The sequence below is a fragment of the Artemia franciscana genome, chromosome 10, assembly GCF_032884065.1.
Source record: "Artemia franciscana chromosome 10, ASM3288406v1, whole genome shotgun sequence".
Classification (NCBI taxonomy): domain Eukaryota; kingdom Metazoa; phylum Arthropoda; class Branchiopoda; order Anostraca; family Artemiidae; genus Artemia; species Artemia franciscana.
Window position 1 is genome coordinate 9,855,787 of NC_088872.1, and position 26,232 is coordinate 9,882,018.

The 26,232-nt window shown below is 34.8% G+C and overlaps 1 protein-coding gene across 1 annotated transcript in view; it reads left to right on the forward strand.

Moving 5' to 3' along the window:
- LOC136031759 (coiled-coil domain-containing protein 43-like) overlaps positions 1 to 26,232 on the forward strand; it is a 50,345-nt gene that overhangs the window by 23,514 nt on the left and 599 nt on the right. The window contains exon 3 of the mRNA XM_065711491.1: positions 12,541 to 12,713. Coding sequence (XP_065567563.1) covers positions 12,541 to 12,713 — 173 coding nt within the window. The remainder of the gene's footprint in view (positions 1 to 12,540; positions 12,714 to 26,232) is intronic.

The following is a 26,232-nucleotide window of genomic DNA, read 5'->3' on the forward strand; positions in this document are numbered from 1 at the left end:
ACCCGACTTTCTTGACAGACTTCATCAACCAGTGTAAGTCGAATAGTCTACAAGTGAATGAACAGAAATCTAAAGTTTTACCATTTAATCCACTTAAGCGAGATATCACTATCCCAGATGCTCTGTTTCCAATTGTTTCCTCTGCAACAATCCTAGGCGTAGCATTTACAAGTGACTGCTCGTTTAAGCTGCATGTAGACAATATTGTGCACAAGGGTCACTACTCAATCCAGAGTTTAACAAGTATGCGCAGGTTAGGCTTCTCTGATCGTCAGCTCCTGCTGCCGTATACAACCTACATCAGGCCTTTCCTCGAGTATTGCTGTCCCGTTTGGGGTCCCCAAACTCAGAACATAGCTTACATGGCAGATGAACTAGAACATGTCCAAAAACGTGCTACTAGAATAATACTTGGACCCAGTTTCAGCAGCTACGAAAGCGCCCTTGAGTTCTTGAATTTGCCCACCTTATTTGATCGAAGACATGAGCTAATAATGAAATTTGGGAAATCACTATTAACAAACGATAAGCACCGATCCATACTTCCACCATCCACATCAATCAGCAGACATACTAGGCATTACAACAAACTAGAACCAGTCAAGTGCCGTACGAACAGATTCACAAACTCCTTTTTACCATATTTCGTAAGTGCATTTAACAAGTGCATTTAACAAGTGAATTGAAAGTTGCACCATATTTCGTAAGTGTATCTAACTAGTGACTATTTTGTGATTGTAAAAGTATTGTAATTTTGCGTTCATTTTTGAGTGCTACGATAGCTGTTTCAGTAAACGAATGCGAATGCAAATCTTGAAAATCTAAGGGATTAATGGAACAATAGTCAAAATCTTTACATTTCATGGGGGATGTCCTGAAAACAGTAAATATGTTATGCGTATGAAGGTTTATAATCTTTGTCTGTTTGTCAAAGAAAACGAATCTATACTTCTTTTTCATTCATCAAGTTTTTTTTGTCTTCTAAGGAATAGTAAAATCAAGCTCACAAGGAATGCAATATATACTGGCTTTGTGAAGCATTAACAGAGAGGTAGTGCTCTCTAGATTTTGTTTCTAACATAATAGATGGCGGAAGATTTTAGTGAAAAGATCTTCCATCAATAGTAGTCCGGTAATGTTCCGATTTTAGGCTAATTTATTTGTTTTATTGTATTTATTGTTTACCGTCGTATAATCGAATTGTTTTTTGTATTTCTGACTAGATAGTTCCGGTTGCACTAAAAATGGTCAGATTATTCCCTCAGTAAACACAGAAACATTTCATTTTTTGGGAAAACGAAGATAAATCTTCCAAACTAGGTCTGTGCAAATATATAATTGAAGATGAATGTAATGATAAGTTTTATTTATGTTTTGACAAAGTTTGTTTTATATTTTGAATGAGATTTAAAAAAAAATGTTTTTTAAACATAACGCGCTGCATAAAGTTAAGCCCTCGCCTTGAGCCCTTCCATGAAGTCCTCCTCCCGAGTCTCGGCACCCTCTATCTTTTTGGTTCGAGATGCTTCGAGTTGTAGGGGGTGAGCTGAAACAACTGATCAGTTTTATTTGCGCTTGCATTGCTGAAAAAGATGAGTTTACATGCCATTTTCGAAATTTCAGGAGTTTAGGTATTCCATCAGTCTTCCGAACTTTGGGGGTGTTGGTTGAGTGAGTCAAGACACAAAAAAGCGAACATTTTTGGTATTTCCAAAAGGGACAATCCTTTGTGTTAATCTTGGTGGAACTCTCAATATCCTCTATTGTATGCTAGAATAGGCTGAAAGATTTCGACCTATCTCCCTCTCATGTATGACCTCCCATTTAAATTGAAAAAAAAAAAATCTAGGTCTCACGGGAAACAATTTGAAAATTAAAAAAAAACAATTATATTTTAAATCCAACATTAATTTAACATAATTCAAACAAACAATTCAACACCCAACCCTTGAGGCAACTCAGATTTTGGGCTGAAATAATAGGTAAAAAAAATTGACAAATATAAAGGATGATAATGATTGCGAAATAGACAAAAAAAGTGACAAAATAATAAAATAATAAACAAACAACAAAATAATAAGTGACAAAATGCCACTTATTAAGAATTTGCTTCTTGTCAGTTTAAAGAGATGGTGCCAAATATAGTTTGTTACTTATTGAAGAATCTGTGTTTTGTCCAGGTGAAAGGATAGTGCCAAATCTGGTGCTAAAAATTGTATAATACTTTTATAAGAATCTGCTTCTTGTCAATTCAAAGAGATGGTGCCAAATGTAATTTGATACTTATTGAAGAATCTGTGTTTCGTCCATTTGAAAGGATGGTGCTTAATCTGGTGCTAAAATTTATTTAATTACTATTGAAGAATCTGCTTCTTGTCAGTTTACAGAGATCGTACCAAATGTAATTTGATACTTGTTTAAGATGTTCTGTTTCGTCCATTTGAAAGGATGATGCTAAATCTGGTGCTAAAATTTATTTAATAACTATTGAAGAATCTGCTTCTTGTCAGTTTAAGGAGATGGTGCTAAATGTAGTTTGATACTTATTGACTTATTGAAGAATCTAAGTTTTGTCCATTTGAAAGGATGGTGCTAAATCAGGTGCTAACATTTATTTAATGCTTTATAAAGAATCTGCTTCTTGTCATTTCAAAGGATAGGTCTAAATCTGACGTTAAAAATAATTTAATACCTATCGAAGAATCCGCGTCTTTTCAGTTTGAAGGAATGGTGTAAAATCGGGTATTTAATGTATTGTCATTGCTATTGATAAATCTTCTTGTCAATTTGAAGGGATCGTAGAGAATCTGGTGATCGTAGAGAACCTATTGAAGAATCTGCTTCTCGTCAGTTTAAAGAGATGGTGCTGAATCTGGGGTGAAAAGTAATTTTTAGCCTTCTGAAGAATTTGAAGAAGTTTAAAGGGATAGAGCTAAAATTTAAAGAGGGATTGAGGCTCAACAATCACCTTATCTGTAAGCATATGGGCAACTATACTGTTTGAACAATGGAATGGATCAAGGAAAATTTGTATTCATAAGCATTCCGGGAACCATGATTTTGAATAAATGTTAGAGTAAAGAATCGACGCTTATGTCAAAAGATAAAAATAAAATCAACAGTTTGAATAATATTTGAAGTTTTGTTAGGAAATTTAACAAAAGGAGAAAAAAACTCAATTAATTCCCGTGTAAAAATGTTAGTTAGATATTTTACCAGTTTATTACTATGAAGCTTTTTTTTTAAATTGAAGTGAAATTTTTCCGGTCAAAGAAACATGTTTATCAACTGTTATACAAACGCAAATCAAGCCAAATATTTACTCACATAAATGGGATTTAAGGCTGGCAACGCAGATTATTTGGCGGTTAAAAAACGTTATCCACCGTTCCGTTGTTGAACAATGGAATTAGTATTCATTAGTATTCCGAGAATTGGGACTTATAATAAATCATGTGATGAAAAATTGATGCTAATATCAGAAGGTTAAAAAAAAAATTCAGCAGTTTGAAGAACCCATGAAGTTTTCCTTGAAAATTAAAAGATTTTTAATCCTTGTTTAAAATATTTGATTAAATTTTTGATTCAATGCCAAATAAATGTTTCTACTACAAAATTTGGCCAAAAATGAGCCAAGTATTCGCACACATAAAAGTTTCTGTCTTCGCGAGCAACGGGAAATCCTGTAGCCGACGCGAAATGTGACAGATCTCAGAACCTAAGTTGGGCTCAGAGCTTTGTCTGTGTCACAAAAACCTGGTAAAATCATTTCTGGAACTGATTGCAATGCTTCTACTTTTATTTTTCGTCAAGATACATTTGAAAAAAATTGTGTGAAATTAATCGGAAGAGTAATCAACTGTTTCTACAAATTTAAAACAGTACGCGGTGTTGGTTGAAGAATCACCAAGTGACACTTCTGACCCCAAAAGGCTAGTACCCTGCCTTTTCTTTAGAAAGGTCTTCAGAAGCTAGAAAATAGTTGGGTTCTTTGATTTAAAGGTGCAACTAATGAGAGACTTTTAAATATACTAGGATTCATAATTTTGTTACAAGAAAAGTCCAGAGACATATAGATTAAAATGTTTTTACCTACTTTTTTCGTTTGATTCTCAAACTTCTTACGGTTCGAAAATAAATCGGTTTTCAAATCGAAAATTTAAAGGTTAAATACTTCTGCTTCCGAATAAAATTTAGTGCTTGAAGGCAAGCGTCGTAGGACTGTGCGACCGACCGGCAGTAAACATTACCGAGCCGGCCGTCGTGCTGTAAACATGCATTTGTTGCATTGACCGTTTCTCGTTTTATTACATAGGATAATTATTTTTGCTTGATTATCCTTTTCAAAATATGATTCACTTATCTAACAAATTTTGGTTCTGGAATAGAGTCTCAGAACTTTTTAAAAAGCTATGTTTGATTGTATATGGTTAATGTTTTTAGTATAATTTGAGGCTCTTTCCCTTTCGTCAGTTAATGTTATTTGCATATAAGACGGTTCGATACCTTAAAGGATAACCCCACCTACCCCGTCCCCCAACCCTACCCCGTCCGCTATAAACTTTTATATTTGTTTGGCCAAACTATTTGGAATTTATTCGGTGATCCTGCCGTAACCTGTAGAAATTGGATAAGATATTCGAATAAACGATAGAAAATTAGAATCTGACGCTTATTTTCCCGTAATCTTAGAAAAATCATTTAAATTCTCTCGTTTCGCGCTAGAAATAGATGTATTCAGAATTAGTGATACGTATGTCATTAGGAAGTGTAAAAAAAGTCTATCAAACAGAGCATCATTTTCTTCTTAAAGTTCAGAAAGCTATGTCTTTAGAAATGTTCTAATATCGTTGCTTGAAAAACATTAAGAAACAGTTCAAGTGAGTATAAGTTGGGCAATTTAATAAATTTGAGATAGTTTGGCTTACTAAAATAATGAACTGATGTGCACCACAAATGCACGCACTGGAATTTTAAGTCTATTTTCCCAAGATTGGCCCGGTAGGGACAACCTATTAAAGAACCAATCCTTGCCCATAGTGAGCAAAAAATGTGATTTGAAAAGTTGTCGAGTGAGGAAAAATTGCGATTTAGAGGTGAGTTAGAAACCATGTTGGTTTCTACAGTCGTTTGCCCGATTCGACCATCTGGGGGGCTGGAGGGAGAGGAAATCGTGAAAATTGAGGTATATTTATCTTACGAATGAGTGATCGGATCTTAATGAAACTTGACACATAGAAAGATCTTGTGTCTTAGATGCCCCATTTTCAATTCCGATCGGAAGACTATCACATTAGCTGTTTAAAAATGTTTTGTTTTTTCCTTAATTTAAACCTCCTCCAACTCAAAATATAGGCTACAAAACCCATCTAAAAACCCGACCTTACTCTGGAATAAAGAACAGCAAAATCGATAACTCTAGTACCGAGTCTAATTTTAGGTTCCAACCTTGTCACTAGTGCGAACCCTTGTGGATATGCGAAAAGGACCCTCTTGGACCTAGTAGAGTGGATCCTCATGGATATTCGAAAATGAGTTGTGTTAATTGTATTGGTAGCTATATTTGGTAGCTATTATTTTGGTTAATTGTATTGGAAAAGATTTATTGCGGAAACAAAATTATTGGAATTTCAAACAATAGCCTAAAACCTGACAAAAATTATGTCGGATCGACGTGAAAAATCCAGCATTGGGATCTCTTGCTGAGTCTATGTAAATAATGTTGCCATCTTGTTTTTCACTGCCCCAAAGTAGGTACTCGTAAGGCAACCCAAAACCTAATGATAATTTTGTGATAACTTGTGACAACGTTTTGTCGGTGCCTATAACCGGATAGCTACTGGTCTCTCAGAATTGAGCATCTTTAACTTAATTGTAGTCATAAAAAGGCAAATAAACGTATTTTGTCGAGAAAAAGAAAACTTAAAACAAGAACTATAATCGGATTCGGCAGAACTCCTTTTTCCCAACTTAGGCCGAATAGTTCTATATATTACCGTTATAGATAACTCATAGATTATAGATGAAAATTTTAAATAACTTGTGACAAAGAAAAAAATCTGCGTCGGTAACCGGCTAGTAGCTGGTATCTTTGTGTATTTCTTTGCCTTATGCGCAGTGCCAATGGAATATGCATTACTTTTCATATCTTATTATTATATAAAAAAGGTAAATAAATACTGCCTCGAAAATGTCTCACATTCTTCTACGTACTTTATGTGTCAAAATATATTTAGTAATATGCGTATAAGCTTTTCCATTTATTGATTAATATTTGAATTCCTATCTTTGGCTTTATTTCCATATCAGTTTCAAGACCTTTTTTGGTGTGTCTATTTTGTAATAGGCTTATAGCGAAACTTCAATGCGCACTAAAGCTTATCAAAGGGAATTTTCTTGCGTAAGATCATAACTGCAGACAAAATAACTTAAATCAATTTACAAGAATTAATTGCGAGAAATATATGATCTCTTTTCAGTTTGAAGATTTTGTCCTTAATTAATTTTGTCCTTTTTTAGAATTTTTCAATTTTTTCAAGAATTTTTAGTCCACCGAGTTTTGTGCTGCCAAGTAGTGCTGCCACCTAATTTCTACGGCTAGGAGTTGTTTAGGAGGAACAAGTTTGGCGCGGAATCCTGGTCATTTCGCTGTCCACACTTAACACATTACAAAAGCAGTTTTCGGCCAATTAATTTTCGATCTACTAGGTTACATAGAAACCGATTATACATTTATCCACGTGCGACCACCCCTTAAAGGAGGCGGGTCCCAAAGATTGGTCTATGGGACCCATGGTTAGCTTCTCGAAGTAAAATTTGCTACCCTCTTCATACTAACTTTTCTAGTAAAAGTTTATTCTTGTTGGTAACGATAGTCTTAATAAAAGTTTCATTCCTAGGATTGCATGAAAACGAAAACCATAATAAGGACTTCCTTTCACATCTAAACCCTTTCTCTACATTTTTTAAACTCATTCACTTAAGTTAACTTCAAAAAACAAAATTGTCATGATAACAATTGATAGCCAAGTGTTGACCATGAATGGCATAATGCTGCTACCAGTTTATTATAATGGAGTATATCCGGGAAGGTATTTCGTCCAGACAGGGAGCAAACCTTAATTTTCACTATTTCCACTATAAATAACCCACAACATAAAGAAAGAAAACGATCAAAAATGGGGGTTTTAAAGGCCAAATGAAAATACTGAAGACAACATAGAAAGCGAATATTTCGAGAGAACAACCAGCTCTCTTCTTCAGCGCGAACAAAATAATATGATCAAGGAAAAATTAAAAACAAACCGCGGAAAGTAGTCTACAACTAAACTAATGAAAAAAAATTACAAGTATTAAAATCAAATACCTAACAACAATAAAGTGAGTTATTCGCCAATACGCGCGATTTGCACAAAATCCAAACAAATATGTACTGCCATCGACGGATATGAACAATTGAGAAATAAAAGAAAAAAATTAATTCACTCAAACAAAAGAAGCAGCAATTGAATTGTTTCTTTTTTTATGTTATGGCAGGCCAATGTGGTTTGAGAAATTATCTTAATAACCTACTGCTAGCATATCTGAACACTTACCCCTTTTTGAAGTTCTAATGTGCTTTATATCAGAGGCTTCACACTCCTTAGTTTCATATATACAGAAAAAAAATGTTACTGAAAGTTTCTATTGCTGATTTGCACGTTGAATAAATAGAAATGTGTTGGCTATGTACTAAATGATCAACGAAGTGGAAACTAATCTGTTAGAAATAAAACTTTGTCCTAGCGGGAAATTATTTCGAAGAATAAGAGACGATTCTCATTGCGGCCTCATGAAGGGATAGAACTAGATAATGAAAGGATAGTAAATAAATATAACATATATAATAATTCAAAATTGTAATATGAATGAACGACACAATAAACTAGATTTTGAACTTAAGGAAAGGGTCGATTGATATTGTGGAAACAGAGAGGAAATTTAGGGGTTGTAGTGTTAACCCAGTCCCTTGTCTGATGTGTGGGGAAGACGACTTTTTTCCTTTTTTGGGGAATTGGTGGATTTGAGAAATGAGTGTTTTTCATTTATGTTGACAGATAGAAGGTGGGTGGAAGAGACTGTAGGATCACGAGTTAAATTGACAGTAAAGAATCTGGCTAAGTATGTTCAAAAGAGCTGATTCACCGTGAAAGATATATCTTTATGGCACTTGGTATTAATCAAGTGACATATAGCGCTCTCAAATTCTGTCGGTCTGTCTTTCGGTCCCGGTTTTGCTACTTTAGGCACTTCCAGGTAAGTTAGGACGATGAAATTTGGCAGGTCTATCAGGGACCGGATCAGCTTAAATCATAAATAGTCTTTTTCCTGATTTGATCATCTAGGGGGGAGGGGCGGTTAATTTGGAAAAAGAGAAAAAATGAAGCATTTTTAACTTACGAAGGGGTGATGGGATCTTAATGAAATTCAATGTTTAGAAGGATGTCGTGCCTCAAAGCTCTTATTTTAGATCCCGAAAAGATTCAGTGATATTGGGGGGAACCTAAAATCTTGGAAAACCCTTAGAGTGGAGGGTCGGGATGAAACTTGGTGGGAAAAATAAGCAGAAGTCCTAGATACGTGATTGAAATAACTGGAATGGATCTGATCTGTTTGGGGGAGTTGGGGGGAGGATTAATTCTGAAAAAAAAAGAAAAAATGAGGTATTTTTAGCTTACGAAGGAGTGATCAGATCTTAATGAAATTTCATATTTAGAAGGACCTCGTAAGTCATATCTCTTACTTTAAATCCCGACCGGATCCAGAGTCATTAAGGGGAGAGAGTTGGGGAGGGGGGAACCGGAAAACTTTGAAAACACTTAAAGCGGAGAGATCAGGATGAAACTTGGTGGGAAGAATAAAAACAAGTCCAAAATACATTACTGACATAACCGGAACGAATCCGCTCTGGGTTTGGTGACATATGGAGGAGTTGGGGGGAACCTAAAATCTTGGAAAACGCTTAGAGTGGAGGGATCGGGATGAAATTTGGTGAGACAAATAAGCAGAAGTCCTAGATACGTGACTGATATATCCAGACTGGATCACCCTCTTTGGTGGAGTTGGGGGGAGTAATTCGGAAAAATTAGAAAAATGAAGTATTTGTAACTTACGAATGGGTGATCAGATCTTAATGAAATTTGATATTTAGAAGGATCTTGTGCTTTAAAGCTCTTATTTTAAATCCCAACCCAATCCGGTGACATTGGGGGGAGTTGGATGGGGATCCTGGAATTCTTGGAAAATCTGAAAATTGAGGTTTCTTTATTTTAAGAATTGGTGATCAGATCTTAATGAAACTTGATACACAGAAGGATTTTATGTCTCAGATGCTCCATTTTTAATTCGATTTTCAATTCGGATCCGGGGACATAGGGGTTGGAGAGGGGAAACAGAAATCTTGGAAACGCTTAGAGTGGAGAAGTCGGCGTAAAATTTGATGGGAAGAATAAGCCCAAGTTATAGATACGTGATTGACATAGTTGGAACAGTTCTCTTCACTTTGGAGGAGCTGGGGGTGTTGATTTGGAAAAACTAATAAAATGGAGGAACTTTAACTTAAGAACGGGTGACCGGATCTTAATGAAATTTGATATTTAGAAGGAATTCATGTTTCAGAGCTCTTATTTCAAATCCCGATCAGATCTGTTGACATTGGTGGGAGTTGGAGGGGAAAACTGGAAATCTTGGAAAACGCTTAGAGTAGAGAAATCGGGATGAAACTTGGTGGATAGAATAAGCAAATGTCGTGGATACGTGATTGACGTAACTGTACTTTATCCACTTTCTTTGGGGGAGTTAGGGGGTGCGGTTCAGTGCTTTGGTGAGTTTGGTGCTTCTGGACCTGCTAGGACGATGGAAATCGATAGGCGTGTTTGCGAGCTGCATGAATTGACTTGATAAAGTCGTTCTCCCCGATTAGACCATATGGGGGCTGAAGGGAGAGGTATAAGTAGAAAAAAGTATAACTATACGAGTGGGTGATCGGATCTTAATGAATTTTGATATTTAGAAGGAACTTGTGACTCAGAGCTCTTATGATAAATCCCGATTGGCATTAAGCCTCCGATTTTTCTTTTAAATCAATCTATTAATTCTTATAATTTTGCTAGAGCTCACACCATATGAGCTCTTGGCTCGTCTGGCCTGGTCACAAGTGCCATATGAACTTTTAGCTCTTGTTTTATAAATAATTTCGTGAAGATTCATATATAAGTATATTTTTTCTTTTTAATTTATATATGTTTTTCTTATTGGTTTTGTTATGGCATTTGGTATTAACCAGGTGATATATAGCGATCGCAAATTCTGTCGGTATGTCTTTCTGTCTGTCCGTCTGTCTGTCTGTCCTGGTTTTGCTACTTCAGGCCCTTCCAGGCAAGCTAGGACGATGAAACTTGGCATGTGTATTAGGGACCAAACCAGATTAAATTAGAAATCGTTGTTTTCCCGATTTGACGATCTGGGGGGACGGGAGGGGGAGACCGGGGAATTCGGAATAAAGAGAAAAATGAAGTATTTTTGACTTATGAACGGGTGATGGGATCTTAATGAAATTTGATTTTTGGAAAGGTATCGTGTCTCAGAGCTCTTATTTTAAATCCTGACCAGATTCGGTGACATTGGGGGGAGTTGGAGGGGGGCCTAAAATCTTGGAAAACGCTTAGAGTGGAGGGATCGGGATGAAACTTGGTGAGAAAAATAAGCAGAAGTCATAGATACGTTATTGACATAACCGGAATGGATCTGCTCTGTTTGGCGGGTTGGGGGGGGGGGGGTCAATTCTGAAAAATTAGAAAAAATGAGGTATTTTAACTTACGAAGGAGTGATCGAATCTTAATTAAATTTGAAGTTTGTAAGGATATCGTGTCTCAGAGCTCTTATTTTAAATCCTGACTGGAACGGTGACATTGTTGGGAATTGAGGGGGGAACCTAAAATCTTGGAAAACGCTTAGAGTGGAGGGATCAGGATGAAACGTGATGGGAAAAATAAGCACAAGTCCTATATACGTAATTGACATAACTGGAACCGACCCGCTCTGTTGGGGGGGGGGGGGGGTAATCCTGAACAAACTAGAAAAATGAGGTATTTTTAACTTACGAAGGGGTGATCGGATCTTAATTAAATTTTATGTTTGGAAGGATATCATGTATCAGAGCTCTTATATTAAATTTCAACCTTATCCGGTGAAGGGGATGTTGGGGGGGGGGGATGGAACCTAAACTCTTGAAAAATGCTTAGAGTGGAGGGATCAGGATGAAACTAGGTGGGAAAAATAAAAACAAGTCCTAGATACGTGATTGACATAACCGGGAAGGATTTGCTCTCTTTGGGGGACTGGGGGGAAGGGTTAATTTCGAAAAAATTAGAAAAATGAGGTATTTTTAACTTACGAAGGAGTGATCGGATCTTAATGAAATTTGATTTTTGGGAGGATATCATGTCTCAGAGCTCTTATGTTAAATTTCAACCTTATCAGGTGAAGGGGATGTTTGGGGGGGGCGGAACCTAAACTCTTGGAAAATGCTTAGAGTGGAGGGATTGGGATGAAACTTGGTGGAAAAAATAAGCACAAGTCCTAGATACGGGATTGACATAACCGGAACGGATCTGCTCTCTTTGGGGGGGGGGAGGTTAATTCAAAAAATTAGAAAAAATGAGGTATTTTTTAACTTGCAAAAGAGTGATCGTATCTTAATTAAATTTCATATTTAGAAGCACCTCGAAACTCATATCTCTTATTTCTTTATCGCGACCGAGTCCAGTGTCATTAGGGGGGAGGGGGCTGAAAATCTTAGAACACGCTTAAAGCGGAGAGATCAGGATGAAACGTGGCGGAAAGAATAAGCACAATTCCAAGATAGGTGAATGACATAACCGGATCCGCTCTCTTTGGTGGAATTGGGGAGGGGGGGGGGGTAATTCGGAAAAATTAGAAGCAATGTGGTATTTGTAACTTACGAACGGGTGACCAGATCTTTTTGAAATTTTATATCTAGAAGTATCTTGTGCTTTAAAACTCTCATTTGAAATCCCGACCATATCCGGTGACATTGAAGGGAGTTGGAGGGGGAGGCCGGAATTGGATGTGGATGTTCCCGCTGAAGATAGGAAATTCTAATGTAGTACAAACATGTAAGGCTATAATTCATGTCGGCTTTATTGCCTATTTCTTTAAGTTTGGTGATTGTGTCTTGTCTTCCTATTTAGGCGACACATAGTTAAGGTACGCGCAGGGATAGGAGGGAGGGGATGTTTGATTGACAAATGCCTTACGTCCTGCGGTAAGATGATAGAGTCTATAGGATATATAAAAACATAAATAATTAGCAACTTAAAGTCAGTGTTTATGTGTGCGAAGAAGCGTGTTTGCAAGGTTATGAAATTATACATACCTGTAAGTGTGTCTAAATGTAAAAATGTTAATTTTTAATAGTCGCTTAATCTTTTATTACATTTTTTATTTCGGTTTTTACCAAAGACAGTTTTTACTCTTAGATATCAGACGGGGAAATCACTGAATCAGAGGAAGAACATGAAGGAAAGGAAGATGCAGCACCTGACTTAGCTAAAAACACCAACTTGGAAGATGTGCTGCGGATTGAAAAGGACAAAAAAGACAAACTCAGACAAGAAGCATTTAAGAAAAAGGAGAAGGACAAAGAGGATAGGTTAGTTCCTCTTATAGACTCTTTTGTTTAATTTAATTAAGTCATTTAACTACAGGAAATTCTGGATTGGACAAGGACAAAAGAAGATAGGTTAGTTCTCCATATAGATATCGTTCGTTCATGTCGATTGTGTCACAAGTACTTTAGCAGAGGCAAAATTTTGAACCGTTGTGGATCTAGGGAGGGGGGCTTGTCTGGTTGTAATTTTTACTTACAGTTTGACGAAGCTGTTAACATATTAAGGGATTCATTCGAGTTCTTGGCTATCGACTCTGTGAAGCGCATTTCTTGCGATACTCACTACTGTTAAAATTGCTAAAGCTTTTTATACACGATTCTTTTAATAAAAACAGCTTTAAAAATTTTGGCCCAGGTCAAAACTAAATTACACTATATTTTTACAACATCAATAGATTACAAAGTGAATAAACTACGGACGATTAAATACACTGGCGAAAAAAGACACAAAAGAGTTTGTAAATTATGGGTACGGCATCTCAATGGCTCAATTTTATTCCTGCTTTGGGTGGGCAGACGCTTCGTACAAGGAGGTGGCAGCAACGACAGATGCTTCTGACTCGTAGCGATTTTTAGCGACTTGAGAGCAGATTTGTAAGACACATACTTTGCACTGAATATGATTTGTGTAACACGTTTCTCTACAGTTTCAGTGTCATTACTAAGATATTTCACATTGTGCACGTCAAGGTCCAGACCGGACATGCGCACCCCGGTACCAACCAAGGGTATTATTTCTTACCAAAAGAAGACCATACTAATGGAAGCCTTGTACTCTGGAGAGAGCGTTTGTCTGCTGACAACTATGCATCGTTAGTGAATGTACGAGGTTTTTTGTTAACTAGTACCCTACAAAGCTATCTTTCCCCCCAAACCATTACTGTAGATGTCCAAGGATCCGTGCAAATGCTATAGGCCTAGATTTCCAGGTTTTCTCCTTTCGGATCTCTGGCCCAGACATAGATCAGTTCTTTTTTCTTCCGGGGAATCAAGTTTAGCTTTTCTGAGAACTTATAAGTTTTGTGCTCATACCTCTTTGTGACATACTCTCCTTTTTGAGAAAAATTCTTCCCTTAATCTCCGACAAAACGATGAGAAAAACGAGGATATTAACAGTCAGTGAAAAAAAGAGGACTGTGCGCATTTTGTTCAAGACTTCCCCTTGAACGGCCTCAGTCCAAATAATAATTAAATGATTTTTTTTTTTACTGAAAGTAAGGAGCGACATTAAAACTTAAATTGAACAGAAATTAGTCCGTACATGAAAGGGGCTACTCTCTCCTCAGTGCCCTTCTCTTTACACTGAAGTTTGACTCTTTCTTTCAACTCTACTTTTTAAGACAGTAAAAAACTTTATACCACATTTTTGTAGATAGGAGCTTGAAACTTCTACATTATGGTTCTCTGATACGCTGAATCTGATGGTGTGATTTTTGCTAAGACTATAGGGGGTGTTTCCCACTATTTTCTAAAATAAGGCAAATTTTCTCAGGCTCGTAACGTTTGATGGGTAAGACTAAACTTGATGTAACTTATATATTTAAAATCAGCATGAAAATGTGATTTTTTTTATGTAACTATTGGTATCAAAATTCCTTTTTTAGAGTTCCAGTTACTATTGAGCTGGGTCGCTCCTTACTACAGTTCGTTACCCCGAACTGTTTGAAAAAAAAATACAGATAAAAATCCAAAAGATGATATAAAAAACAAACCCTAAAACAAACACCGAAACTAAAATAGGAAAGATCTTTTCCCAGTAACGATGAAAGGGTAACTGAATAATTTAAACTTAATGTCACTTTTAAAAGTTCAAATTAAATACAAAGCTCTTTTAACAGTGGCAAAGATAAAACCAACCCCATTTTGGGTAGTTGTCTTTACAGGGTTTCCTGTTCTTGCGGCTGTTTTTATGTTGGAATAACCCGACAACAATTGGAGGAGAAAAAAAAAGAAGAAAAACTAACTTTTTCAAGTATATTCGAACAGAGCAGAAGAAACAATGAATAAAAAAAAGATAAAAGTATAAACAAGTCGGAAAAAATTGTTTATCTAAAAATCTTACGTATGCCCTAGGCTAAATTAATTACAATAAAAATACAGGTTAAGGAATAATTAAGTTTAAAAAATAAAATAAATCTTATACATTGCTAATGTGGCACTAGCTCTTTGAGTTTTTTAATTTTATTTAATTGGTTCGATTATTTTATTTAATTAATTTAATTAGTTTATTTAATTTATTCTGACATGGATGGCGCTGAAAATACAAAATTTCTTGATCTTCTTTATCACTATGAGTATATATGGTTCTAAAATGTTTTTTATTAAACTATTATAAATTAGATTTAGTTAAAAATTCACCTTCATCTCTTTTTATACTAATCTCCTAATCCATAATTTTTGTGATTTCTAAAAGGAATATTTCGAACTTTGTAATAGCCCTTCACAATTATCAACTATTTTTGTTTGATCAAAAATAATTGGCTGTGGAAGATCAAATGGATGTGACACAACTGCTGAATTCAAAGTTCCAGGATTTATATTACACTTGAGGAGAATCCGTTTTTCAATGTTTTTTTTTTTTATGTGTGTGTGTGTGTGTGTGTGTGTGTGTGTTTGTTGTAGGAGTCCTTTTTCTGAATTTTGTTAAATTCTCCCATCATAGGTTTCCACTTGAACAAAGTACTCAGTATCCTCTTTTTTGTGCCTTTTCCAGGAATTACATCTGTTTCTGTAAAATAAGGATTTTTATAGTTGTTTCAGGTTAGAGAACAATTTGTATATCATATTTTTTGGTTCAGTTTCCCCTTTTTCGTCCGTTGACAAAGACTTCCGGGTGTAAAGCTAAAATATTTGGACTTTTATTAATATTTTTTCATAAATGAGTTTTTTAATTGTTTGTTATTATAATATTTTATTTTATTTTTATAATATATTATTTTTATATAAATAAGTTTTCATTTGTTTGTTTTCTCTGTCTTGTTTAAAAAAAAGGTTACTTTTTTCCATGTTTTTTTTTTTCAATTAAAAGAATTGATCAATATTAAAATCATTAAAGTGCCAAGTAAAGTGAAATCAAGTGTGATTGAATTGGTTAAGTGGAAGCTTGTAGCATATTTATATGGAATTATATCTTTAAAAATTAGGAAACTATAAAGTTCATTTTTTAATGAAAAAGAAAATGCAGTTTTTGGTAGTCTTAAAAACAGTAGATTTAAACAAAAAAAATTAGGAACATACAGCGCCAAATGGCACTAAACATATGGCACATGACACCAAACATTTGACATATGACATCAAACAGCGTAGGAAAGTTTAGCTTTTCTTATAAGACATAGTCGTCTTTGAGAATTTACAACTGTTAATCTTTAATGTTTACGAAAGAAAAGTCTTCCCAAATTTAATCAATAAATTTTGTTTATTTATTGTCACGGCTTGAGGGGACTGCTGGAAATTTCGGAATTTTGAAACAGTCAAAAGAAGTAGGCTATCTTTTGCTATTCCCTCGAGATACCAAATACATTTTTTTGGTGTCGCGGTATTTGTGCATAAATAGACCTACAATGAGTCCAAGGGACATGGCCATATCCAGAGGGAAACAGGGAGGATACAAGGCTTGAACCCCTCCCCCCCACGCGAAAATTTGTCCGACTCGTAAAAACGCAACAAAAACTCATATAAAAAATTGACGCGTTTTTAAAGTTTTTTTTTGTAACATTCTTCCTCAAAAAAGGAAAAAAAATCCTGGATGCATCCTTGCCGGGAGGGGGGCAAAAATGTGAAAATGTGTTTGTTTCGATGTCCTTGTACTTCGGTAAGTCTGCTCTGAACTAATTTAACTAACCATTTTGCTGTTTAAGTAGATTTGTGATTGTTCCAATAATATAGACAAGGAAGTCTTTGGCCTATGTAAAAAGCAAGGGATTGAATCAACGCATGCCAATATCAAGGATAACATTTTCTTCAAGCCAATTAGCTTTGATAAAACCTTTAGAAAGTTGTACAAAAAGTAATTGGCCTCAGAGCATCGGAACTCGTTTTGTTTACTTTTTTGGAGGTGTAATGGATCCCTTTTTCCAATATTTTGGAAAATAGGCAATTTGGTAATACCATTGATAGTGACGGAAAAGGAGTTTTACAAATGAATCATTCAAGGTTTTATAAGAATGAAAATGATATCAATAGGACAAAGTCTAGACTTTGTTTGCTTGTTTTGTCCTGAATTATGAGGGGAATAAGAAGAAGGGTTGTATATACTTTCCCGGGAACAGTCATAGGGCGAAGAAGAAGCTTGTTCTATTAAGTCAGTCCAAAAGCGATCACTCAGGATCATTCACAAGGATAGAAAATCCCATACTCCTTCCTCCTTAAAACTGTACGCCTTATCACGTTAAAATAAAGGAGGGATAGTATTTGTTTACGTTTCAGGAGAGTTCGTATTTAGGACATTTTTCCAACTTTCACAACCCCACTAGACCCGTCTCCCCGGCTTAGCTTCCTCAGCAGTCCCAACTTACTTGCCGATCCAAGCCATTACCGAAAAGTTTTGAAAAGTTTCATCCATGGAGTACCTATTTAGGAGAAATGACCTGAATTAGATATGGCTCCTTTGTTTCCTTTTTATTCCATTTTTTTAATTCTCCTCCTTGGTGGTGCATGTTATCCATGTATAATTTTTACTTCTCCTTCCTTTAAGATAAAAAGATAAAAATCCTCCAGATCCATTGCTGGCGCGTAGGGCGTCAAATCAACCATTCACTTGCTGGGTCTTTTTTTACAGGGACAAGTAGCAAGCTTGTCGCCCAAGTTGAGGAGCTTTTCTCCCTTAAAATTCAAATATTGAACAAGTGAATCTCCCCCTCTTTCTTGCCATCAATTATATAAAGTTTGTTTTCATCATTAGTCTGTTGCTTTTTTATGGCACTTGGTATTTTAAAGTGCCATATAGCGATCGCAATTTCTGTCCGTCGGTCTCTCTGTCTATCGGTCCCGGTTTTGCTAGTTCGGGCACTTCCAGAAGAACTAGGACGATGAAAGTTGGCAGGTGTATCAGGGACCGGACCAGATTATTTTAGAAACAGTCGCTTCCCCGATTCGACCATCTGGAGTGGTGTGGAGGGACGGTTAATTCGGAAAAATTAGAAAAAAAAGTATGTTGTTTTTTTTGCGTGAATTTGGCTCTAATAGAGCGTGATAGAATCGTGGAAATAAATATTATCTTATTGAAGCAAGGAAATAATTTGGGTCATTTACAATTGCTATGGGCGTTTCTGGAAGGTGGTCATAAATAGTTGATCATCCACCTTAAAGAAATGTTCCGTTTTTTGCTAAACAAGAATGAATGGTTAATGGATGATAACCTTATTTTGGTCACATCATGAAAAATGGGATAGTACATAGAAATTGAAGCTATTGAAAAAACGTTCTAATTGTATTGTGAATTATGAGCAATTATGATTTAATTTTATATTATTTGTTTTGTAGTATAAATATGACTATGTTATGATTGTGTATATAGTAAAAATATAATAAATTTATAATACATAAATCAATATAATGTGAATTTATACAATAGATTTTTAACATAATATCTTGTAACAGTATAAATTATATATTATTTTATTATAATAATATGATATAATGTTTCAAAAAAATTAATTGTGACTGTTACCGCAATTTTTTTTTTTATATGAATACCGTTTTTAGGGGTATTGATGAATATATCTTAGATTAAATGATTTATCAGACCTCGTTACCTTTCCATTTATAGTAATAATAATGAGATTAAAATACTGAAAACGGAGTAAAACTTTTAACAATACAGTGAACATCAAACAAGAAGTTAAATTTTTCATAAAATTAAGTGTATAACAATTATATCCTGAAGCCTTTATTAACGGAAGGAAAAAGAAAGAAAAAATTTAGCTCAGACAAATTAATACTTAAATGAAAAGATAAGAAGTAAACACTATATAAAAAAAGAAAAACAAAAGAAACTAAAGTTTTTGTTTTTAAGTAAGTTTAGTATGACAGTTCAAGGTTTAGAGCTTTGTATTTTAGACTGCTGGATATTGTTGTGTGAGCCTGAGATTTACAGAACAGACGTTTTTAAGACTTTAATTTTTGAAAGAAATGAATTATTTTATTCTTTTGCTTGTCTAACCGAAGTACGCATACGTTTTGTGAAGTATTCCATTTCTAGTATCTTCTATAAGGGAATTAATATAAATAGAGGTGAGAGAGAACAGAGATTAAAGTCTATGTATAATAGTTTAATTAAAAAATGGGCCATAACTTGTATGCTTCTAATAATGAAGAAAACCAGGAAGTTTTGGACGCTCTACCCTGAGCATGTCTAAACTTAAATTGAGGGACTTTCCACAGGTAATTCAGAGAATTGTGAGAGGATTTAGAGCAAATAAACTCATTAAGATTTTCAATATGCCTGAACATGGAAGGGAGAGGGGGCTGTTTCCTAAGATTAGTATGAAAGTTGCACTTTCAGGAAAAATCGAGCTCAAAGGTGAACTTTTCCGTGTTTTCAACCGTTAGAAAAATTAACCGACAATCCTACTGGCCTGCCTATCAAAACCCAGAACTAGTCACTACTCTGTGTTTTTAGGATGTAGGCCTATAGTTAAAATACACCTTTACGTATTGTTTGAAGGATTGAAAAGCCTTAAAGCTAAAAACTAAAATAACTGCTATCAATTTATCAAAAGTACAAATTTAAGATTACTTTGTGTTATAACATTTGTATTTAGTTTTCACTCAAGTAATATAAAATGAAAATATTGAAACGCACAATTAGGAGGGGTTGCTTATTCATGTTTTCACTCTATTTTTCTCTTCTTTTAAAATCATTATATTTTTTTGCACAAAACTTTTCTTTCATTTTGAGGCCTAAATTGTTACATTTGTGCATTCTTGGCCCTTTTTTAAGGGTATGGGTGTGCTTGTACATATTTTAGTGTCAATATTGTCACCTACACCTCAAAGACACCGGTTTGCTATTGTAATTTGAATTCCTTTATGTGAAATCGGTTTGTTCCTTAGAATTTTATTTCGCCTTTTAAATTTTCCTGGAAAAAATCTTCAGTATTCATAATTAAAAACCAGAAGGATATCCCTAAAGAAACTTTTTGGTAAAAGAATTCTGTCTTAGAACATGCATTGAAAAAATTTTAATTATCATTTTCTTTGTTATTCCTGTTCTTAGTCAGCAAAAGGAAAACTCCTACAGGATATTCAGGAAAATAAGTCAAGCTTAAACTGGATAACCTAGCAAGGTGTATTAGTGTTAACAAATTTTCCAGTTCTGAAGTTCCCTACAATAGATAAAGAAAAGTTTGCAGTTCCATTTTAGTAAGAGAGTATCAGTTGTTTAATCTTCTCTTGTATGCTCCCAATAGTATTAGGCCTATATACAACAGATTACGTTACAACAGAGACACTAAACTTCTAAACAGATCACTAATCTTTTGAGATGCGAAACTAAGTTCAAATCTAATTGGATTTAATTTAAAGCAAGGTATAAATCTCCTCCTGAGGACACCACCTGAAGCAATTATATGTGAATTGACACTGTACTGTGTAGATCACTTCTATTGTCTAATATTTTCTATTGACTGTCTCAGTCAGTGATGGTTTTAGGGAGGACAGAGGGGCACTTGCCCCCAGTGCAGTAATTTATGAAATTTTATTTTTATTAAAATAAAGTTGAAATTCATTAATAAATGAAATTCATAATTTTTCTACTATAAATAATGAAATTCATTAATAAAAAGATAACTAAATAAATAAATAAACAATAACTAAATTAAGAGTAATAGTAGAAAAATAAATTAGCAATTACTACATAAAGTAAAAACAAATCAAGTAATAAGAAAAAATTAAACGATAATAATAATTAAATCAGCATAACTGTCAAGATGTTCGCGGATGATGTAAAACTTTATCTACCAGTACGAGACCAAAACGATGTTCAACTTTTACAGAAGGATCTTGACTCTCTAACTTATTGGTGCGAATCTAATTCCAAGTTCATAAACCCTTCTAAGTGTGTTGTTCTACACTATGCTCGTAAACTCCCACTTGTGCATACTTACCAGCTGTCTGGCATACGAATTCCTTCTAACGAAATAGTGCGTGACCTTGGCGTTTACTTTGATACCCAATAGGAATTTGATAAGCATGTTTTGGAAACTGTTAAGAATGCAAATTATCGTTTGACGTCTATAAAGAGAAGCTTTAGTAAGTTTAACCCTTGTAATTTCTTACTACTATAACTTCAACTTACTACTTCAACTCCCGTCGTTGAAGTTTCGTAGACGTCGTAGTGACCTTATAAATGTGTTTCGTATACTTAAAGGAGTGGATGATGTTGATCCAAATTGATTTTTTAAATTTAGCCATTATCACTCTACTCGTCAGCATGATTACAAATCTGTCCCCCAAAACCACTGAAAAAATTGGTCAACTATCGTTAGTAGAGTTGTCGGACCATGGAATGGTTTGCCTTTAGAGGTTGTCGAGGCAGAGAGTGTTCGAATCTTTAAGAGTGCATTAGTAAATACGCCTTTTTATTTAGACGCTTTTGTTGTGTAGTTTCGTGTTATTTAGAAGTTTTTGCTGTTTAGTTTGTCGTTGCCAATTTACTTTAGATTAGTATTATGATTTTGCGTTTTTGTGTTTTTGCGACAAGCATTGTTGCTTACCGCTTTTCGTAATAATAAATGAATAAATAATAACAAGTAAAAATAATTATGAATAAATCAAAGAGTATTTTTAATAAATGAAAATTTTGATAAAATTTGGCCTGATAATTGTGCCGGCCGCAAGAGAGACTAACCGCCACTGATTCCACTATTCTTTATTTATTCCATTAGTTAAGATGCCATTGATTAAATATTTACAAACAGATAATAGTCACCAGGAAGTGTATAATAATTTCAATGACATTTCTTCCAATCCGGAACCTTGTTGTCTCACAGCAACTTACTTTTATTTGTCATCATATCAGTTTAGTTCACTAATTTTCATCCTGTTTCGCTATTGATACATTTGTAGTTAAACGTAGTTTAAAAAAATGAAGTTAAACACTTTTTTACAAAAATGTAGTTAAAATTTCACTTATTCTAAGGGGTTAAAATAATAGTTAGTTTTTATTCATTGTTATGTCAGCTTACTCATTTGGTAGGAATTTTCTATGAATAAATTATTTGCCTATTCTTCTTATTCTATGCTAACTTTTTCATTATTCTTGAAAGTTTTGTGAGAGTTTAGCATATTTAACTTTAAAGTGCTTAACAAATTTGCACACAATTATTTCTATTTGTAGAACCATTTTCCAGGAAGCTAAGTTTTTCATTATATATTCATGACGGTTAAATACATAATCACTTTTTAAATTTTAGATGTTTTGTTCGAAAATATTAGAGAATTATGGGTGACATTCTTTAAACGGATGTGGCTTAGCAAAAAAGTGATTTAGCAATTTACGTGGCTTAGCAAAAGTGAAAAAGCACTTTACGCTAAATTTTGACTCTTTCTCACAACTCTACTTTTTGAAACAATAAAATATTTTGGCGTAAAGAGTGGGGCATTGAGGAGGGGACAGTCCCTCCCATATACGGAACTATTTCTATTCGTTTTAAATTTTAATGTCGCTCCTTACTTACAGTTAAAAAGAACTTGTTTTTTATATATAATAACCAGTAAAATTGATCGGGATCATAGTTACCATTGTTGAATCAGCTTCAAATGGCAATTTTTTCTCACTTGACTTTTTTTTCTTTTCAAAAAGCGTTCTTAAGTTTTTTGTTACAATGGGCTGGGCTTCGTTCTTGACTAGGTTGCATCAATTGCTGCAATCATCTTGTACAGTCAAAAACTTCTTTTTATTGACTCAAAATTTTACACATAGGAACCAAAAATGGGATAGAATAGAAACTTTTCTAAACTTTTCACTCATTTTACTGGCTTAAATTTTCACCCTGAGAAATATTTAGATTGTAAAAATGTGAGGTTATTTGCTTCCCCTTCTTATGTTTGCTTAAGAAATCTTTTGACTGTCTCATGGAAATGCGTCTTAGATATGAACCAATGAAGATGAAGCACATTTTTTTTCATGAAACTACAGGAAATTAATTGATCATTTTCTCTTCAAAGGCACACTGAAGGCCTTTTGGACTTTGCCTCAGCAAAGACCCATTTACAATGAAACTTAATTAATTCTGAGATTTAGCTCGAGCTAATTTAAGCCAATCAGAATACTTTATAGAATGATTGGTTTATATTACCGCTTGCTAAATCTTTGTATCAGTAAAATTATTGTGAATAAGATTAAGATGCCATTCAATGATTAAGATTAAGATGGCATTTGTGCATCTATCTTTTAAACGTTTGGGAATTACAAAATACCAACATTATCAGGTTTTTGACGATAAATTTATCTCCACCCAAAACATCACTTCAAAAGCTACCACCTTCAGTAATATAATAGCACCAAAATTGCGCATGATTTCAAACTTTAGCTACTTTCAAACTTTAGCTTCTTTCAAACTTTAGCTACTTTCAAACTTTAGCTTCTTTCAAGCTTTAGCTACTTTCAAACTTTCAAACTTTAGCTTCTTTCAAACTTTAGCTACTTAGGTGGTAAATTTTGATATTCAAAACTTAATAAATAAGATTGAAGTATTACAAGTTCTTAAAATACTTTTACTTCCCAATACTACTGCTACTACTAACAACTCACTGCAGCACCAAGCCGCCTTTAGCAAACACAGCTTCGCACACTCTTTCTTCACAACGGTCTATTCAAAGCCTCCCTCTTTAAATACTCTCAAGAAGTTCCCACTTCCCTTAAATTATTCCTTACGACATCATCCCACCACATTTGGGGACGACTTGCTTTTCGCTTGACCTTGGACGGTTTGCTGACTAGGACAATCTTTGCCATCTGTCATCCACAGGTCGTCTCCCAGCAATTTCATCTTTTCTCTCATTATAGCCCTAGTGTTGTAATATAGAATAATTGCATTGATTCATTGCAATTACTCCAGTCACCACAAATACACATATAGTACATAGTACATGGTGTTATTTCACATGTCGATCACCTGCTTATGACCCTCAGAAAATGTTCTTGTGCGGATTTTCTAAGACATCGACAAGCAGCTCTACTTCGGGTGACAATTTCCGCTACTTAAGGTTTTCCATTATATAGACACAATAAATGCCTTCACTGAGAATTGAAGTAGGGAAGTATACGTGGCTGCTTTTGGGTAATATAAGAGCTTTTTGGGCAGAATTAACTTATATGCATGAAATCCCTGTATTTCCCCATATAAATGACCGTTTTTGAGGAACAAACAAACTGTCTGAAACAAATAACTAAAATCTCCGGAAGTTTCCCGACTCATACCCCCGTATTGTTACTGATTTAGCATTTAAAAAACTAAGACAAAACTTAGATCACTATTTTTATTATAAAATCTATTTGGATACCTTACAAAAGGAAAATTCAGAGATTTCAAGTTTTCCTACTGTGTAACTATTTTTTATAAACAACAAATAAATATGTAGAACAATAAGGAATTTTTTCCTCAAGACAGTGGAATTCCAAACTTTAAATGGATATTTCGACCCTATGTCCAAGGGCGTGATAGATTGTATAAATAAAATTAAAACACTACGAAAGAAAGCTAATTCCGTATCCATCCACCCCCATCACAGGAACAATTTTTGTTTTACCTACCTACGCTCTCCCCCCTCAAACCAATATAACTCCCTTGGTATGAGTCTTATTATGTTTACATGTTCTTTAATGCCATATCAATCAAAATAGTCTAGTTCTGTAATGCGATGTAATTATACCGGAAATCCCCCAAAAAATATATTGGCTTGATTTTCGACAGTCTCGCGTGTAGCTAAAGAGGCTACTTAGAGACTTTACGTATAGGCAACGAAATTGTCAGAAATTTTTTGTCTCGTATTTAGGATATTTTTGGCTCAAGCTATATCATAAATAATTTCAAAAGCTTTTAATGTCCGAAATCTGCCTAACGTTGACATTTACCGGTGAATGTCTGAAATTCCTTTTTCTCTACATAGATTCAACTAGCTTCGCGAATCAGCTTGTTCAGTCTTATGCAAGCTTTGATGTTAAAAGTTGAAGTTAGGTTAAGTTAAATTAGTTACTGCAGATCATGAAGGGATTTTTGAAAAGAGGAAGTACCTAGCGATTTTAGGAAAACTTACTGTTTAAGAAAGGTGATAAGAGGGAGTGTGGGGATTATCGAGGCATTAGTCTGGTCTCTGTAGGTAGCAAGTTACTCAGTAATATGATACTTTTTAGACTTAGAGATGCTGTAAACAAAGTTTTAAGAGAAGAACAGTGTGGTTTTAGAAAAGGTAGTGGATGTGTTGACCAAATTTTCGCTTTTAGGTTAATAACTGAGGAGTGCCTGAGTTAACAAACACCTTCGGTCCTCAGTATTATAGATTTTGAGCAAGCGTTCGATTCTGTTGATAGAAGAGCTTTAGCGAAGGTCTCATCCTTGCATGGTATACTAGACAAGTTCGTTCATAGATCACTGCTGTGTACGAAAATAACACTGCTGCGGTTAAGGTAGGAAAATAGATTAGCAGCTGGTTTCGTATTAAATCAGGGGTTAAGCAGAGTTGTCTTCTATACCCCTTTATATGGATCATTTTGGTGGATTTTGTCTTAAGAAGCGCAGGAAAGACAAAGGGAGACTACGGAATCAAATTGGGAGGTAAAACTCTTCTGGACCTAGACTATGCTGATGATTTAAGCATTCTAGATGAAAGTGAGCAAAATGAATGAACTTTTAGAGGTTTTGGGATTTCAGGGTGCTAGAATAGGTTTGAAAATTAATGTTAAGTAGACTAAATCGCTAAGGCTAGGAATAAGTGAAGATGAAAAGGTGACGTTGGTTAACGAAAATATCGATCAGGTGGACAGCTTCACTTACCTTTTAGTATTATTAGTAAAGACGATGGGAGCAGTGAAGATTTGAAAATAGAATAGCCAAGACTCAGGGTGTTTTTTCGCAGTTAAAAAAAAGTTTGGAAGAATAGAAAGATAAGTCTACAAACCAAGATTAGAATATTGGAAGCTACATTGATGACCGTGGTTAAATATGGCTCTGAAGCATGGGCGCTCCCAAAAGCGGATGAAGATATGCTAGATGTTTTCCAGAGAAATTGGCTACGGATTGTTCTGGGTACCAGGCTGACTGACCGTATTTCAATCAGTAGGTTGCACGAAAGTGTGATTCAGTCCCGATTTCTAGGGCTGTAATGAGAGAAAGGTTGATATGGCTAGGGCACGTTCTGCGGATGAAGGATGACAGATTGTTAAAGATCGTCCTTTTCGGCCAACCGTCTAGGGTTAAACGGAAAGCAGATCGTCCGCGGTTGGGGTAGGAGGATGTCTTAAAGAACGATTTATAGGAAATGGGAACTTCCTGGGAGGGTG